The 17,442-nt window shown below is 40.2% G+C and overlaps 1 protein-coding gene across 3 annotated transcripts; it reads right to left on the bottom strand.

Annotated features, from left to right (window-relative positions):
• Nucleotides 1-976: 976 nt before the first annotated feature.
• GTF2B (general transcription factor IIB) lies at nt 977-17,113 on the bottom strand. Of its 3 annotated transcripts, none has more exons than XM_015870085.2 (7): nt 17,062-17,113; nt 15,208-15,314; nt 7,688-7,821; nt 2,774-2,920; nt 2,511-2,640; nt 1,627-1,908; nt 977-1,452 (listed from the first exon to the last, which is right to left on the bottom strand). In XM_015870085.2, the coding sequence occupies exons 1-7, from the start codon at nt 17,076-17,078 to the stop codon at nt 1,319-1,321; spliced, it is 951 nt and encodes a 316-aa protein (XP_015725571.1). In that variant the 5' UTR covers nt 17,079-17,113; the 3' UTR covers nt 977-1,318. The 3 variants fall into 3 exon arrangements, with proteins under 3 accessions (XP_015725571.1, XP_085367567.1, XP_085367566.1); XM_085511441.1 differs by lacking the exon at nt 17,062-17,113 and adding an exon at nt 16,860-17,024; XM_085511440.1 differs by lacking the exon at nt 7,688-7,821.
• Nucleotides 17,114-17,442: the final 329 nt, after the last annotated feature.

Here is a 17,442-nt window from a genome sequence, read left to right as displayed (position 1 = left end):
AGGGACTGTATAGCCTTTGTTATTTGTACACAGTAAAAACCTTAAGCTGCCACATTTCAATGGTTTTGAGTGACAGAATAGGATTAAAACAAAACCATAAAGAAAACAGTGAGGGCTATTAAAAATCAGCGCTGTTAGTACCAAACAAAGCCCTCCTTCTGGAAGGCTTAGGACCAGATGCGCAGCAAGCTGACCTCTACAGCTGTTCATTTTAGTAATTAAAATGAATTTGCACCTGTGATGCAAAACTAACTCAGGAACCAGAAGAGTCCCAGTTAAGCACATTTGTTGCTCTACGCACAAAGAAACACTGTCAGAACACAGCTACTTTTTAAAGCTATTATAGTTTGAGAAAGGATGAACAACCTCTGCCCTTCACTTCTCAGCACCTGGTGCACCATTTCAGATGAGTTCAGTGCTCACACAGAACCTAACAGTGGCAAAAGCTTAATGACTGGCCAGCCAGACTGCAGGGTGGAAGGAACATTTCACAGCAGCATCAGGATGATGATTATTGTTTTTTAACCTCCCTTTGTATGGTATCAAGCATCACACAGTTGTCAGGAATTCAGCTCAAGTCTTTACCTTCAGCTGCTTTGTCATTACATAAAATTCGGAGTAGCAAAGCACAGAGACATCAACAGAAACGAAGGAGAAGCTGTGCCAAGCGCGTGGCTGATCTTTTCCAAGCAAGCCTAAAGATCTTTAGCAACAACTGCACAAATATTCAAATTGTTTTTCACCCAAAGTTTGCATTCTGGCTCAAGTCTTCCCTGTTGCAAAGTGCAGCTAACTGCATATATTAAAGCCTGACTAAAGATTAATTTTTAAGATTAAAAATCGTCATGAAGGTGAATCTTGTGACAAGATCTAAGCACGAAGCTCAGTCTGTCATGCCACAGATTGCATTCCTGTTCTCCATTAGTAGAACAGTGTGCACGTGTCAAATTGCAGTGATACCCATGAGGTCGTAAAGTGTTTTTGGAAAAGTTTATTTGGGAATTACATAGTATTTTCAGTTCTCCAAAATACATTTTACTAGATCCCTACAAAAGAAATCTGAATAAGTACAATAATATGAAATTAAGTTTGTTGCAACAGTCATTAAATATTTACTTCCACTAATATATACATACAAAATGCCACACAATTAGCTTGATTACCCTTGGAATGTGTGCTGCATTCCAGCAGTTATGCTCAAATATTCATATCCTCCAGTTCCACAACATGAAGACTCACTATTAACACTTTGTACATCCTTTATTATAGGCAAAAATCTCTTTTTTGTTAATAGAAATCAAAGTAACTTTCAGCAACTTCACAGCTGTGGTAGCTTGTCTACTGGAGTATCGAACTTGAAATCTGCTGGGAAGAGATCAGGAGCTCGAGGATAGATGAGCCTGTATGATTGTCTGATCGTAACATCAGCCACACCGGCAATATCACCGATTTCTAAGACAAAAAGCAGACAAATGAATAATGTTTTTTTAATGTTTGCCATTTTTACTGAATAAATCAGCATATCCTGATGCAGGTCTCCGCTGCGTGCCATTGGAACAGCAGCTTCCAAGTCTACAGAAAACATGAGTTCCCTTTTAAGCAGTAAGATGTTAAAGAAAGTTTTACCTTTTTGTGTCCTTTTCTCTGCAGAAGCTTGTGATGCCATATAAATAGCTGCAGCTGCCACGGAAATAGGGCTTCTCCCAGGAACCAAATCTAATTCCACAGCCTTACGGGCAATATGTGTTGCTGCCATTTGTACTTGTTTTGGAAGACCCAGATTTGAACAGAATCTTGACATGAAGTCTCCAGTTGTAATCAGATCAACACTGGTTTCGAGAGCTTTCAGAATAAGTTTAAAACACCGACCTATTTCCTTCTTTGAAATCCTGGACACCGCACATATTTCTAAACAAAGAGGAAAAAATAAACTTCACATTTGACAGTATTTTCTTCCCCAAAATATCTGAATTTGATTAAATGTAGGTGAATGCCACAAAGCAGGTTAGCGTGATGAAAGCTTTGTACACTACAAGTTTTGCACATTAATGAAACTTCCAAATCATTTAAGTCAGTTCAAACTTCTCACGAGAAGCTAAAAAATGCAGATTACATAATAAGGGAGATCTGATACTCTCTGTCAAAGTTGTCCCCTCATCAGGGAAAAGACGCACATACTGCAGAGCTGCTGGCTCAGACGCAGTTAGGAGAGTCCCCATTTTCATCAGATCAAGGAGCATCTGAAATCTCACCAACACTCAGAGCGAATCTCAAATGCCAATTTTTAAGTGTATTATCACCAAGAATCCCATGCCCGGAGACCTACTTACATTATGAATGAAGCAAATTTTTTCCTACACTCCACCTTCTCCTCCCCAGGCCCACACAAGGTGGGCTTCAGCCGCAAATTACCAATTTGGCAAAGTCCAGACATGTGAAAACGAACATCCTGTAGTAACAATAACTAAACATTTTACAGCAAAATTGAATCCGTACCACCGAAAGCTTACCTTTAAATGTTCTTGGAACACCTTCTTGCCTACAGGCTATGTAGAGACAAGCAGAAGCTATAGCATCATTACTCCTTCCCTTCAGGCTCTTCTGCTCATACACTTGCTTGAATAAATTATTTGTTCGATCCTTCAAAGCAAGATGACCAAATTTAATTAACTCTAGGCCATTTAATTAGCAGCAATATCAAAAATTCATATGCCATTATATTATGCTAACTCCATCAATGCCAGAACAATTTAAGACAGAGACATGAACTTACAACTATATTTCTGGGGAGGTTGATTCTGTCTGCCATGTTTGTAATTTCTTTGAAGGCGTTCATCATTGCACGATCAGAGCTGCTCATCGTTCTACGATTTTGGTACTTTGAATTCCCAAATTCATCAAAACTTGCTGCACCTGTGCCCTGAAAAAAAAACAAGAGACTTCAGGCTTCCAAGAGCTTTACAAACGCACCTTCAGCAACACTTCCCTTTTAGATACTTTTCCAGAACAACATTCCTTGCCTGAGATACACACATTGAAAGGCTCCTTCCTGGTCATCACTTGTATCCCTGCTGCTTGTGATGTTCCCTGCAGCATTCACATGTATCACAGCTTCCTGCACTAGGGCTATGCACAAATACTTTGAGGAATGGTATTTCCTCAAAATCTTGCAGCTGCCAGAGAAATGACCACAAAGACCCAGCATTTTTGGCAGCAGGTTCCCAGGCCCTGTGTTCAAACCTCACACTGGGTGTCCCTTCTTTTCCAGGAAACACTGCTCTGTTCTGAGGCCATCAAGCGTGTTCCCCTTCACCACAGGGATTTTATTTCCCTGGTCCATTATACACAGCACCTGAAAGATTTATTCCACTGTTCTGTAATTTTCTCCTACAGCTCCTCGTTTTTCACTTTCTTGCCCGTTACTTTTTCCTTTGAATGTCTCCTTACATACATCAAACTACCACAACACAGCCACACACAAGTCAGAGGATTTCACACTGCCAGTACCTTCCAAAAGCAACCCCAATATACAATAGCTCACAACTATAAAAGGGTTGGAAAACACTCTTCCATTTCAACTGCTTAAGTTAAAACACAGCAGTTCTTCTGCATTTGCTATTTAAATGCATCATCTACTTTCCTTCCAGATCATTCAATTGAGGGACAATGCTTTGTTGGCTTCAGTTCCTCACAACCATGTTAGGAAATACCTTTCCCCGCATGGAAAAAAAAAAGAAAAGAAAAAAAAGCCCTATAGTTTCAACTGAGATCTAATTGGCTTCAAGAACTTCGTGTCTTTTGGCTGCTGCCTTCCTGAGTTACCTACTGTAATCTTTAGCGCTTCAGCAAGAAACATGTTGAAATCAGAAGTTTCACCTTTTTAGCTTTCAAAAACAGGAAAAAGCATAATGTATTCCTTTATATTCCTACCCTGAAAACTGATTCAAAGATAGCGACAGTCAAAATACACAGTGCAGTAAACAGCGGTGACATCTGGAGGGACTTAATGGAGGGTAGGTGTTGGCTTCCAACAGTTTGCACCCTGGTATATCCTCGTCCTTAAGAGCAGAGGGGAGAAGCATCACCAACACTGCTGACTTGAGGCTACCCGCAGCACCAAGGAATGCACCCTTGCCATGCAGGAAGCCCAGTACAACCTGCTTATTATGTGGTGTGGAGGTAACCGTGGATCCTTTCTTCTTTTACATTCACCTCACCTCTACTTATCAATACAGCACTTTCAGATACAGCCCACCCAGTCTAACAACACCCAGCTTCCTTTCAGAGCCATCTGATCAAAGGATAGAAATTCTATACCAAAAGAATACATTAGTTTCCTGTTCAAAAACCTACATTCTCTTGTAGTTGCTATCACTACAAAAAGAAATAAATTAACAATAAAGCATAACAAAAGACAACTTTTCCCACAAGATCTGTAGCAGAACTGTAAGCTTTCCTTAAGATTCCAAGAAAATACTCCAGTGTATAAGTAACTGGCTCATCTCTTTTTCTTGAATTTTGCATGAAATAACCATGACACTTTGACAATTGAATCACAACTAACGCCATCTCTCCAACTGATCTCTGCACTGCCATCAAGTGAGTCGCAGCATGGTACTTGCAGAGATACAGTTCTGTGTCAACACCCTTCAAATCCTCCTGAAGAATGCAATCCCCTTACACCACAGCTAACTCCGCCACTCAACTTCCTCTTCACAAATTAATCTTTTCACCAACATAGGCTTTTGCTACCTTAGACAGATGGATCTTGTAAGTACTAAAACCAATTAGGAATTAATCTCTTTGCATGGGCAAAACAACTTCTCGTTGGCTATTAGCAGGTACAGAAGATATTTCTCTGCAGAACTGAGTCCCAAAGCAGTACCTCCCAGTTCCAAAGAGGAAGCTACAAGAAGCCATTTTGCAAAGCAGAACTGACCTGATCCTTTCTTTCACAATTTGAAGTTCTGTTTTAACTGGCACATGGTTCAAACTCCATTTTCACCTACATCCATCTCTGTATTTTCATCTCCATGAAAATAATTTATCTCCTCTTTTGGATTTTCCACAACATAAGTTTTATTTTTGTTGCTGGAGCTGGCATTTTAGCTTGTTTGTTTAAACAATCCTACTAACAACAGCTCTACCACAAGCAAAAAGGAGCTTCCTATCCAACAGGAAAGGGATCTCAGGCACACAGATCTGCAGCCTCCTCCAGGCCATTCTGGCAATTGTTATTAACCAAGAAAATAGAATCTTACTGTCTGGAACTCACAAAGGCTGTTCTTTTTTCTTTCACATACTGTTCATCTTCCTCGTGGCTATACCAATCTCTCCATCCTTGAAACACCACTTACTTTGAGGTTAATTCTCATGCCCAACTACTGTTGGCACTGACTTCAGAACTCTGCTCAAGAAACCGGCTAATCTATTGGTTCAGCTATTTTTGCTGCAAAACTCACATCCTTTGCGCATTGATAGAAAATTTCTTCAGACCCTTCTGATAAGCTGTTCTATTTCTTCCAAATAACTGAGGAAAAAGGCAGCTCCCAGCACTTACAACACCCAGAGCCCCTGCTCAGTGGCAACACAAACACAGGAACTCTTGTCCAGAACACATCCTGGTTTGTCACAAACAACTTCCTGTAGAAAATAACGTCTGTTCTTTGGTTCATTCCCTTGAAAGTGAAATACCTACAGTAGGACAGATTGTCCTCTGAAATTCTCCTGGTGATTCTAATAATTGGACATTTTTGCTCACAGTTCTCATCAGTTGTGCCTCACTAACAATCCTGCAGCTCACATTCTCTGAATAGCAGCTGCTACAGCTACTTTAGCTCTGTCTATTCAGGGATATTCTGGTTAACAGCAAAGCTACTACATTCAACAAATCCTTATCCCTGAAAATTTTTGTTTTTCTTTGAAAAATAAGTATTTCATAGATGTTTCTTTAGGCCTTCAATTCTCTCCCTGGGACAACTACCGCTCTTACACTAAATAAGGCACTGAACTCCAGATGAGAAGAAGGTTAACAGGTCACCTTGCAGTTCAGCTGGATACAAATTCTCTCCCTTGCTGAAATACTTTTTTTCTTTTCCAACATGCAGGATCTAGAAGAGTTGAAAATGCCATCCTACTAAAGAATCATACTGAGTTCTCAGAAACAAACCCTATATTTGCACAGTTCCAAAATGAAACAACAGCATGAATCAGGAGTAAGCTATCTACTCCTCCATTTATAAAGGTGCATTCCTGACCTTTATCATAGCTTACCAAATCTGTAACAGAAATCCAAGTCCTGAGAATTACAATCCTTCTGGACCTATTACAGTATCATTAGAACTCCAATGACTTCTGAAGCACTGCTTCACAGAGCTACTTAGCAACACCCATTTGTGACACATCTGCACATGAAGCAGTGCAGATATGTGTTTGAAGGGAAACCCAGTATAACATACCCTAAAATCTGGCTGGCAAACAGCAATGCTCAGAGAAATCCAAAACACAAACATCCAGATGGACAATTTTTATCTTATTTTTTTAAACCAACATAGCTTCAAGATTAGCTGCTCCTATCAGTGCTTACTAATGGTCTTCCTCTCTCTGAGACATTGCTAGCTGAGAAGTACAGCAGCACATTCTCCTATGCATACCCAATATGTGTTTAGGTATGCCCATTTCTTTATCTTTTATGGAGAACCGTTTTCTGTTAGGATTCATGGAAATGAGTGCTAGAATCATTCATCAAAAACACGAATGGCTTTCTTAAGTCTCCATGTGACTGCTATCAGTTGACAAATGTGTGTTAACTACAGTGTGGGTTTTTTTTCCCTCTAGGAATTCAGGAGATTCACTAAGTTACTGAAAGATAACCCAAACTTCAATCTGTTTTTAAAAATAAACTGTATTTCTCTGATAATGATTAAATATTACACATTGCTGGTTTTAATGGCTGAAGACCATCTCCCTGTTTAGCATGAAAATGAAACTAATACTTTCTTAAAAATGAAGTGGAAATGCTGCACTGAAAACGGGCCACTGATTTCATTAAGTTATTGTGAAAGATATCAGATGACAATTGTCAAAATCACATGCCACGAAACATTCAGGAAATCCACAAATATGAATTTGAATCCTGCAGTAGAAAATATAACAAAGCACAATGAAAGCTTATCTGGGTCACTATTTCATTAAAGGGAAAGCATCTGTGTTATTAATCCTGCTTTTTCTTTCTCACAAACATGTGACATAGCTGTATCACAAAACTTCAAGCCAAACATACACTGAATACTTTCTTCTGGAATACTTACACCATAGAAGGATTCTATACTTAGTGTTTCCACATAATATTCACTGAGAGAGCAGGCACAACACACATGTAGCTCTCCATGTCTCCAATATTAATCTGATCTAGACATTATTACAAAAAAGCTGGTTCATGTTGCAAATCAAGGAGTGGCAACAAACCCAACAACACTGCAAACTTTCGTCTTGTCACAAAGTTCAGTCCTTTCCTGCTGTCAGCCAGAAACAGACACATTTTACAGATTACTGAAATGCAAGAGTTCAAGTTTTGACTAAATCTCTTTGTAAATGCATTCTCTGAATAGTTTCCCTATGGACACACAAATACGTAGCAGACACAAAAACGTTCAAGCTTAGTAACATTTAATATTTCATATTTTACCTTTCCAATCATTGTACTCAGGTCACCGTCACTCAACAAAGGATTCTGGGTATCCCCAACTCGAGATGGGTCTTTTGTTGCTTTATCATTGCTGAAAGTTCTCCACTCCGACCCTACATCTATGACACGATCACCTGTGGTTACAGAAAGCAACAGTTTGTATCAACATAACATTTGGAAACAGCTTCTGAAACATGGTTACACAGCCCAGCTCTCAGTTATAAAATGCAGGCTGTTACCAAGTGCCAGCAGGATGTATCTGCAGGTCAACACACCAAAATTATTAGGTTTTTCAATCTAAGTAGAAAGCAATAACAGGAGCTGCGGAGAAAGTTTAAATAAACATACCCAGAAAACAGAATTGTGGCCATCCTTAAAGAATATCACAGGTTATTCAATACACAAAGGAGCTCACAGTTGTCCATGAACATTCTCAGTGACAAACAAACAAGTTACCTTTGACATTTGATAGAAGTACTCCTGAATTAGCTATCAAGCATAATCTCATCAAGCAGTAGCACATCACTTTTGTGAATGAGCTCCAGGCCCTTGGTACTCACAAACGAACCTTCTAAACCACCATGACAACATTTTGCAGCTCTGTTTTGTTCCTTAAGGGATTCCTGACCCTTAAGAAAAAAGGCAAAAAGGCTTTTCTTGGGAGTCCTCTCAAATTCACCTAAATGTTTCCAGCAGCATCTATTCAAACTGAGAAATATCTCTAACCCACATAAATACAGGCAAAAAAATCTGGAGTAATCACAATGATTCAAATAATGATTGAAAAAAGAGTTCTGCTTGTAGTGCAGTTCATTCTATTCACAGGGCTGGTAAAAGCAGCACCTCAAAGGTGTTGTCTCCAGAGCAATACCACAGAATTTTTAGGAACACGTAGAGAAAAGCATCAAGAAAAATAAGCATTACAGTTCTGTGCAGAATATCAGAACCAGTTCAATCATCACTTCTGCTTTGCTAAACCTGAGGGAAAATTCATTATCTTTATCAATGTTTAAGTGTTGTGAAGGCAACATTCACCAAAATAAATAGTACTGACAGCAAGAAAGATTGCTGGCACAGAAGTCCAAGTATGAAATAAGAGAGGCAAGTTTAACCTAGTAAAAATGTAAGCAGACAGACAAAAGTACTCCCTAGCAAACAATGATAACATGCAATTTGAATCTCAAAAAAAATACAGGAGCAACACACAGAGCGTCACTGCAAAATTACTTGTGGAAAAGAATCTGAATGGGGAACTTCACTCTTAACACACGATGATGCAAGGAATGTGCCTGAAACTGAAAGGTGTAAATGAATCCAAGAAATCAGGCCAACCTAAAAAGAATACATTTAAGACAGAAGTAATCTCACTAGTATTCATCCGACATGCTCATAGCTATGGTCCACGTCCATTTAATGCTCTAATGAAGGCTGAGGTAGCAGAGGTGGAAGTAACAAAAGTTAGAAGACTAAGAACACCACAAAGTAAAAGAGAGCACAGATCCATTCTTCCTGCTAGAGGCTCATGTCTTGCGAGCCTTCATTAGCAGACAGCATGCTCCTCTGGCTCCTGGACTCTCTGTAAATATTTGATTCAGTAATGCACCTTCTATGGTCTAGCAGTGACTTTACTTTAAGACAACCCCCCAGTACTGTTTACAGCATCTAAAAAAAGCAAAATGTACTTAAAATTCTGGCATGGTATAAATAGAACACTGAACACAGGGCAATGATGTAATATTTTTTCCACACAAGTAGGAATGACCTCAATGACTCACTCACGGATCTGCCTCTTGTGAGTTATGAACCATTCCTGCTCTAACAAAAAAGTGTTATATCACTGCCTGCTTTGGCAAACATTACAAACAGAGAATTGAGTCTGCTATTTCAGAGTGAGAAAGGATTAAGTAGAACAAATCTTTGAATATAAAGCATTTGTGGAATTAAGATGCAGTGTGTAAACACCTTCGTGTTGCCAAGAAATCTGCTATTGCAAGAAAACAGCTTTCCTGGATATTCTTTACTTACAGACATTCAAGGAATCACATTCCACCTTGCAAAAGCCTTGCATAGAAGCCTGACACAAGCTAGAAATAACAACAAAACTGGAACAAATAGGCCAAATGTTTCCATAGATGGAAAATATTCAACTACAAGTAGCTAATTATCCTGTCCCACACACAAAAGAAAGCATGACACTAAGTACTCTTTTAACCTTTAAAAACATAAAAACCACTTTGGAACTGTTGCCTTGGTATGTATGTAATAAAGCCCCACCTGTAAGTGATAGAAACAAAACCTTAAACACCAAGGTCAGTTTTACAAGAGCAGTGCAACACAACAGCACTCAGAGAATCAGCTTTGAAGACTGGTTGCTAATGTCAAGCTCTGAAACGCATTTCCTGGCTCATATCCTACTGATGTGCTCTCCTAAATCACCTGGAAAATGCACCTGAGTGGCAAACAGCAGAGTAACAAAAGCTCCCAAAAAGTACTATCTAAAACCTTCAGAACAGAAGACCTCAGACCAGTTACTTTTCTAACCTAAGTTTTCTAAGCAAGTGCTCCAGAAATGAAGGAGTAAACTCAGCTCAGTATCAAAAATTAAAATGCAATTTTCAACAGTTTTTAGCAATTAGCTTAGCATGTCAATTAAACACTAATACTGCATGTTTATTTCACCCCAAAAACAGAAAGCAGTTTATCAAAGGAACACACTCCTACTTGACAAGTTCTGCATTCACAATTACATATTTTTGGAGAAATAATAGCAGCTACTTTAGCAGCACATCCTCTTGAAATACTCATGATACATGAGCCCCTTATTCTCTATTTGCATTTTTATTATCTCTTATATTAAATATATATATATATGTTTATATATATGCACACACACATATATATACACACACACAGCTGTGAACTGAGGAGTTTTAATCAAAACAAATAGCATGGAATTCAAGTCTCAAATAACATTATCTTTCATATTCAGTCCTGAAGCATTTTCAAGATGATGTGGCTTAAATCATTGTAAGAGGAGCCGTAATGGTAGATGTACACCGAATCAAGCTCTGCATATGAACAACTATTATTATAATCTCAAAATAAACAGCAAAATAATGTTTATTCACAATTTAAAATACCGAACACCCACAGTTTCTAACAATGTTTGGCTCATTCTGACCATTAGTTAATGAATCTGCTGCCATCTAGTGAGCACATACATGGAAACACTTCTTAGAACACCACATTTAAAAACCTAAATAAAATTCTACTTAATTTCAGCCAGCTCCTTATTACAGAAAGTAGTGAGGAGCTGAGACAAATTACAGTGAAAAACCCAGGCAGAAGACTACAAGCCAAGGAGAATTGTGAAGACATAACTGCACAGAATCAGGCTGAGCTGAGCCTTCCTTCAAAACTAAACGCTCTCCATTCACTCATATTGAGAATACACCTGCCCATACATCACTTTTGCCACGTTCTGCTCCAACTTGCTCCAACAAGGCTGACCATTCCTTGTACTGAGGAGCCTGGAGTTGGACACAGTACTCCAGGTGTGTACACTCCTCCACAATCAGTTTATTTGCTTACTGTCAGTGATTTGGGGCCAATGTGGCCCACTTCTATGAGTAACGGTGTGAAGAGACCCACAGACACATGCCCTGGGAAAGAAGGAAAGAAAAGGGGGAAAAGTAGGAAGACAGGGCTAAAAACTGAACAGCAGCAAAGAACTAAGGGAGAAAATTTATTAAATAAGAATGATATCAGAATGAGAGGTAATATAATACAATATCGCTAGAATGGAAGCTAATAAATCAAATAAAATTAGAGTGTCCAAAAACTGAAGGCCTTGCTCTAATGCTGAGGTGAGACAGCTAGGAAGCACGCACCATAGAGACGAGCAGTAAAAGAAGGGGACAGTCTTGTGGCTTGTGAGAAGTTTTATCATTCCCTCTAAACTGAAAATGGAAATGGAACAGTGAAAGTCTTCTGGGAGATGTAGTTCTCCTCTTCTGAGAACCAGGTACCTGAGAATATCAACAATCCATGGATCTGGAGCATTAACTCTTTAACTGCCAGTGCACTACGTGATGTTATGATGTGGAACGCTGATAACAAAAATCATAAAACAGTGACACTTACTGTATTGCCCAACACAGTTATACTCAACTTCATTTCTGTTTTCAGCAAGCAAAATTACTTTCCTTGAGCTCCGCCATATAACATCTCAATAAACCCAGTATATTTAAGTCAACAAAGAATAACTGTTGAGAATAAACAAATTAAACCCAAACTAACTTTACAGTCACAACTTCCTCTACACAGCATCCACAGAGCCTTAGATTAGGCACACGATCTTTTGAATAGTTTCAGATCCGTATCATCAGCCAACATCCCCCAAATATTCAATACCTCAGAGTGCAGATTCACATACCATTTAGATTAATTGAAGTATGCTTCATATTGGCTCTGAACCATCTTTGGTTCCCAGTCTAGAACCTACATACTCTAAAACCTTCCACATCCTTTAGGAAATATCATGCTAAGAATAGTGATGCAAAGCCTTGCCAAAACTGCCACAGCTTCTGCTCCTCGTGTCTCAGCAAAGACTAAATGGTGACAGTCATGTCATGGCTGCATGACTCAGTACTCACACCAACACTCAGACTAATGGATGGACAACATGACATTTACCACAGCTTTATGAGATTTGGGAATCAGGCATCCTCAGCAATGCACATCCAAAAGACAAATACATTTGTTGAAATTTATGCTGTTTCCAGCAGATACGGAACTGAAATGGGTCAGACTTAAGACAGAGACTGTTTGGAATGCTGACTGAAAAAGGCTAATGAATGACTCTTACAACAAATTACCTGTGTAAACTCAGCACCCAGGAACACTCACACCTTCAACCACTCACAGTTTCTGCGAACATAAGCATATCTTATAATTAGCCTTTCCATGGATGCAAAGAATCTTACTTGCAAGCACAAGAAATATTAGCCAACTAAATAATGCAGCAACTTTATAACAGCCACATCTCCGACCACAAACTATGGAATGCCTTCCCAAAAACTCTGAGCAGGTTTACAGGAGATGGAACAACCATCTGCATGTCGTTCATAACCTTATCCTGGTCTCCTGTTGTCTCAGTCTTTTTCTGTTGCCTTTCCCCTCCTTTTCAGCTACACAACTTCTAAATGCAATGTCAGCCATAATACTAATGACATTGATTTCATCACACACTCCCAGAAAAGATAAGTGTTAAACTTTGGAATCAATGTATCAGCTACTTTAACCACCAACATACACAAGGGAAAAAGGGGAAGGGGGGAGGGAGTTTATTTTTTATTAATAAAGATAAAAATATCAACAGCTTTTCCTCCAAATATGTTCAAAATCTGTTCAGTTTTAGTACTCTGCCGCAGATCATGTGGAAATACACTCAGCTTTGTCACAAATTCTTGGATCTCATTTCAATCATATTGATCAAAATACTGGCCAAGTCACACCACTACAAACTTCACAGCAGTAGAACACACCCACACTCAGCATTTACCATTCTGCCACTCTGGGACACAAGCGATGCTCTGCAGACACCAAAACTACTGTATTTTTAAATGGCACTGTGACAGTAATTTGGCTACAGAGTGCACAGCCGTGCAGTTTCTTCTACTATTCTAATGGATCCCCTTGAGTGGTAAAAACCTCATCAAATTTCATCCCACCCCAAAACAAATGATGAGCGGGACTCGCACAGCTGCACCTGTGTAAGCTTAGAGAAATCAGAATGCAAATCTGCGACTTCACTGTGTAGAAAGAAGTGAAATCACCACTGTCTTAACCGGAACATAACTCAATTAATGAAGCATGGAAAAACCAAATGAGAACAATCAGCACAACAGTAAGCGTTAGAATATTCTAGCGATAAATCCACGCGACAACCTGCTTAAAGAATAAAAAGCAAAGCACATTTTACCCTAGCAGTAACGTTGGCTCTAAAGAAGACTAAGTTCAGTGTAAACACATTTTGAAATTACACTGTGAAAGTCTGAATTAATGTCCAAGGGATTCTGTTCAGAAAGGCTGAGCACTCCAACTAATGAAATCTGCAAAGCTACTGATTCAGAAGAGACCAGAAAGTAAAGCTCTAACAGAAGAGCAGCTTGTGACTATATAAGATTCATGAAAGTGAATCTGATAACTCCCAAGTTCCTAAAGATGAAAGACGCAAGCAAAGCTTTCTCCCCCTCCTCTGAGTTGTTAAAAGTTTGGGACTGATCAAGGCAGACCTTCCTAAACTTCAAGTTCAGTTATGTAAAGAGTTGACGCTGACCAAGTTATTTCAAACAGCAGCCGAGGAGCTTGATACTGTACAATAAGAGGAAACATTGCTGTAGCTATTCACATTTTCAGCCAGCAGATTTGTCACAATTCATTTATCTTTATCAGAAAGTACACACCTTAAATCAGACTTTCTTTGACAAAGCAAGTAACAGTGGGTGCTTTGCAGCCCTTTGTAAGGTTTCATCCTTTTAAACAAATCTGCTACCAGTTTTGTACCAAATTTTGTTTCCAACTGATACAAAATTTCCAAAATATTTTAGAAAATAACTTTATTAAAGTACACGGAATTTGCTTTCTGCATCAAAAAAGCGTGCAGTCACCTGGATAAGCCAGTACTGCACCTTTTGCAACCCATTACACCTTCAGCTTTCTGCTAACAGCTGGACAAAATCCAGGTAAAGCCAATGTAAAATCATTACTGCCCATGAGAGAGGGCAATGCTATCTGAAACATCTACTGCTATTTAATTAATCATCTGAACACTCGTACTCAAAATAGAGTATTTCCTTTTAGTCACAACACAGCTGAACAAAATGAATAGAAATAAATGAGGTTTCAAGAACGAAAAAGCTTTCTCACAAAAAGATGCATGAAAAAGAATACACCTCTGGAGAAGAGATCAGCAACATTCAGGAGAAATTTGGTACTTATTTTGGGTAGTATTAAAAAACTTAGGAGAAGTAATTAACAAAAGCAATATTGGAAGGATACAGAGAATCATCCTTCAGGGCAGAAAATAACCTCCAGCCAGTGGGAAACAAGAGTTGTTCTGGCTTTGTTTATCAGGAAGCCATTTGCCTAAGGGCTTTTATTGCATTTTTTTTTCTTTACTAACTGACATAACAGTCGTGGTTAAAGGCAGAATACTGGATTAGGTGACATACCATTCTAATTCAATATTACAAAGTATTTCAAGATTTCAAACTCTAAAACATGTTTCTTTATTTTTTCCATAATACACGAAGTTACCAGAAGGAAGGCCACTACAAATAGTAAGTGTTTAGCAAAGAGATTGTCGTATCATAACACACTTAGGTATCAAGACAAAAAACTAAAGACTCAAACCACATTCCCATTTTGTGGGGGGAAAAAAAGCACAAAAACCCAAAGAGATCAACATGCGTAATTTAAGTTACACAGTAATTCACAGCGATATGAAATCCACTTACCTACTACTAGCCCACACTCTGAACAAATCATATCACCAGCTCTGTAATCCTCCACTAAAATGGAATCTGGATGGTTTGGGCAAGTCACTCTTGGAAGAGCATCCAAACTACAAAGAAAGAAAAAAGAATTGTTATTATCTTTATTAAGGAGAGCACATATCTCAAAGTATCAGTTCACTGCTGAAAAGAACGATTTACAGTGATTTGAAGGACTGATTATTAACCAAAAACACCTGAATATCTTAAAATCTAAAACTTTTGCAGCTTATCTCAGAAACATAAAAAGCTTCCAATAAGAACATCCAAAACTTAAATACAGACAAGTTAAGTGTAGCCCACCTCGCAGTCTTATCAAACCAATATAATTCATCAGGTCCTCAATTCAGGGAGTAGAGGGCACACGTTTGTTTGAGAATATATAATTCTGTCATCTTTTCAAGGGTTAGAAAAAAACATTCCATCCTTAAGTCAGGCTAAAACTAGATCACGTAAATTAAACAATTCATTAGTATAGATCATAATGGAGAAACTACCAACTCAGGAGAGGGATTGGACAACAAGTGCTTCTGAGAACCACCTCTTGTACATCACACATCTCCAGCAGCTACAAATAACCTCCAGTAAAGCCTTGTCATTACTTAACATGTGCATACACCCAACAGCACTAAAGCAGAGCAATCATCAATTGCTTCTCACAAAACACTGTAACAGTAAATAAACCATTTAAACCAGCAGCGACTGTCCAGTAACTTCACTAAAACAATTTTGTTTCAAGGCTGAAGTTACTGACACTTAATATTTGAGGTTTCATATTCAACAGAGCCATTTAATTGAGCTGAAAAAGCAGCAGGTATGGCAGCCGATCACAGTTAAATAAAACACTGCTAGTACTTCTCAACCTAAATGCGGCAGCACCACAAGCACCTGCTAATCCTTCAAACAGGAAACCAGCCTATTAAAGACCTGAATTCATCCCAGTCCCCTCCTTTCCCACCAGCCCATTACTGCAGCTTCATCTATACAGAGCCTCCTCAATCTTCATGTTTTAGATATACCACAAGCGTCAACTGGAAATAAACATCCTATTCTAAACCGATGGCTGCTCAGAAGAACATCAACAATTCAAAGCGCGGATTAAGAATCACCAACAACCTCCACGACCCCTGCACACAACGCGTCCACGCGCGACCTTCGGATGCGAATCACTCTGGATATCAGCCGCTCTCGCTCCCGGCCCTTCCTCCCTCGCCGCCCCGGCGGCTTCACGTGGCAGACACAAGTGTTGACAAAGCGAGGAGGGCGCCCAGCTGACATTTGGCGTTACGCAAAACGCCAGCGACACGCGGAGAGAAAAGAAGGAAGGGGGGGAGGTGGTAAATCAAACGAAGAAGCTCCAAAGCAAGCACTCTGTCGCAGACTTCTCCTTCACAAATGACCACACGACAACCGTTTGTTCTACCCAAGTTTTAATTAAGCGATGTAGGCGCCCGCTCAGCGCTGTGGTAACTGAGCGCCGCGGAGGCGTCGCGGGCCCTGAGCTCACGGCTCTGCCTCACAGCAGCCGACAGACCGACCGACCGACCGCCACACGGCGCCGCCCGCACGGAGAAGCCCCCGCTGCCTTCCCCCACACAACCAGGCGGCTTAATAACCCCACAAGCCGGGACAGAACAGCGAGCCGAGGCAGGGGCAGCGCCGAGCCGGGGCCGGTTCCTCCCCGGGCGGCAGCGAAGGCCGACGCGGCCATTTTCTCTGCCGGTCCGCAGACGCGGAGAGATGGCGGAAGCCGCGCCGTGCGCTGCGCTGTGGAGCTGCTCCTCACGGGCCCCTGCGGATCAGCCGAGCTCCCCTTACCGGCTCGTGGACGCCATGTCGCTCGCTCCTACAGCAGCGGCTGTGCGCGGTCGGGCGGCAGCTCGGAGCGCCGCCTTATGTAGTGACCGCGAGGGGCGGAGCCGCCGGCAGCTCGCGACGGGTCGCGCGGAGGGACAGGAGGAGCCTGAGAGCGCGGCACGAGCCGGGGACGGACGGGAGGCAGCAGCGCCTGCAACAGCTGCGCCACATCAGCACTGCAAGTCAAAGCACGCTGCAGTTCTCACATTAGCAATGCCATCAATGACATTCCAGCCATTCAATGGGATATTCAACTGCCTTTGTAAACACAGCAGTACGTTAATAAGTCATCAGAGCTTGTTTGTCAAGTGGTCCTTTGTTTATTTCGCCACTAAAATATCA

This window comes from Coturnix japonica, chromosome 11, assembly GCF_054131305.1.
Source record: "Coturnix japonica strain WE chromosome 11, WE-NBRP24, whole genome shotgun sequence".
NCBI classification, from domain to species: Eukaryota; Metazoa; Chordata; class Aves; order Galliformes; family Phasianidae; genus Coturnix; species Coturnix japonica.
The sequence above is the reverse complement of the archived record's forward strand: the minus strand, read 5'-3'. Positions and strand labels throughout refer to the sequence as shown.

What these genes read in the sequence shown, in the direction of transcription:
- GTF2B (XM_085511441.1), bottom strand. Translation starts at nt 16,954, where the DNA reads ATGGCCGCGTCGGCCTTCGCTGCCGCCCGGGGAGGAACCGGCCCCGGC. An exon ending in GTTCTGTCCCGGCTTGTGGG is followed by an intron (nt 15,315 to 16,859) that starts GTTATTAAGCCG and finishes CTTTCTTTGTAG; the next exon opens with TTTGGATGCTCTTCCAAGAG. An exon ending in ACCTCCCCAGAAATATAGTT is followed by an intron (nt 2,641 to 2,773) that starts GTAAGTTCATGT and finishes CTTGCTTTGAAG; the next exon opens with GATCGAACAAATAATTTATT.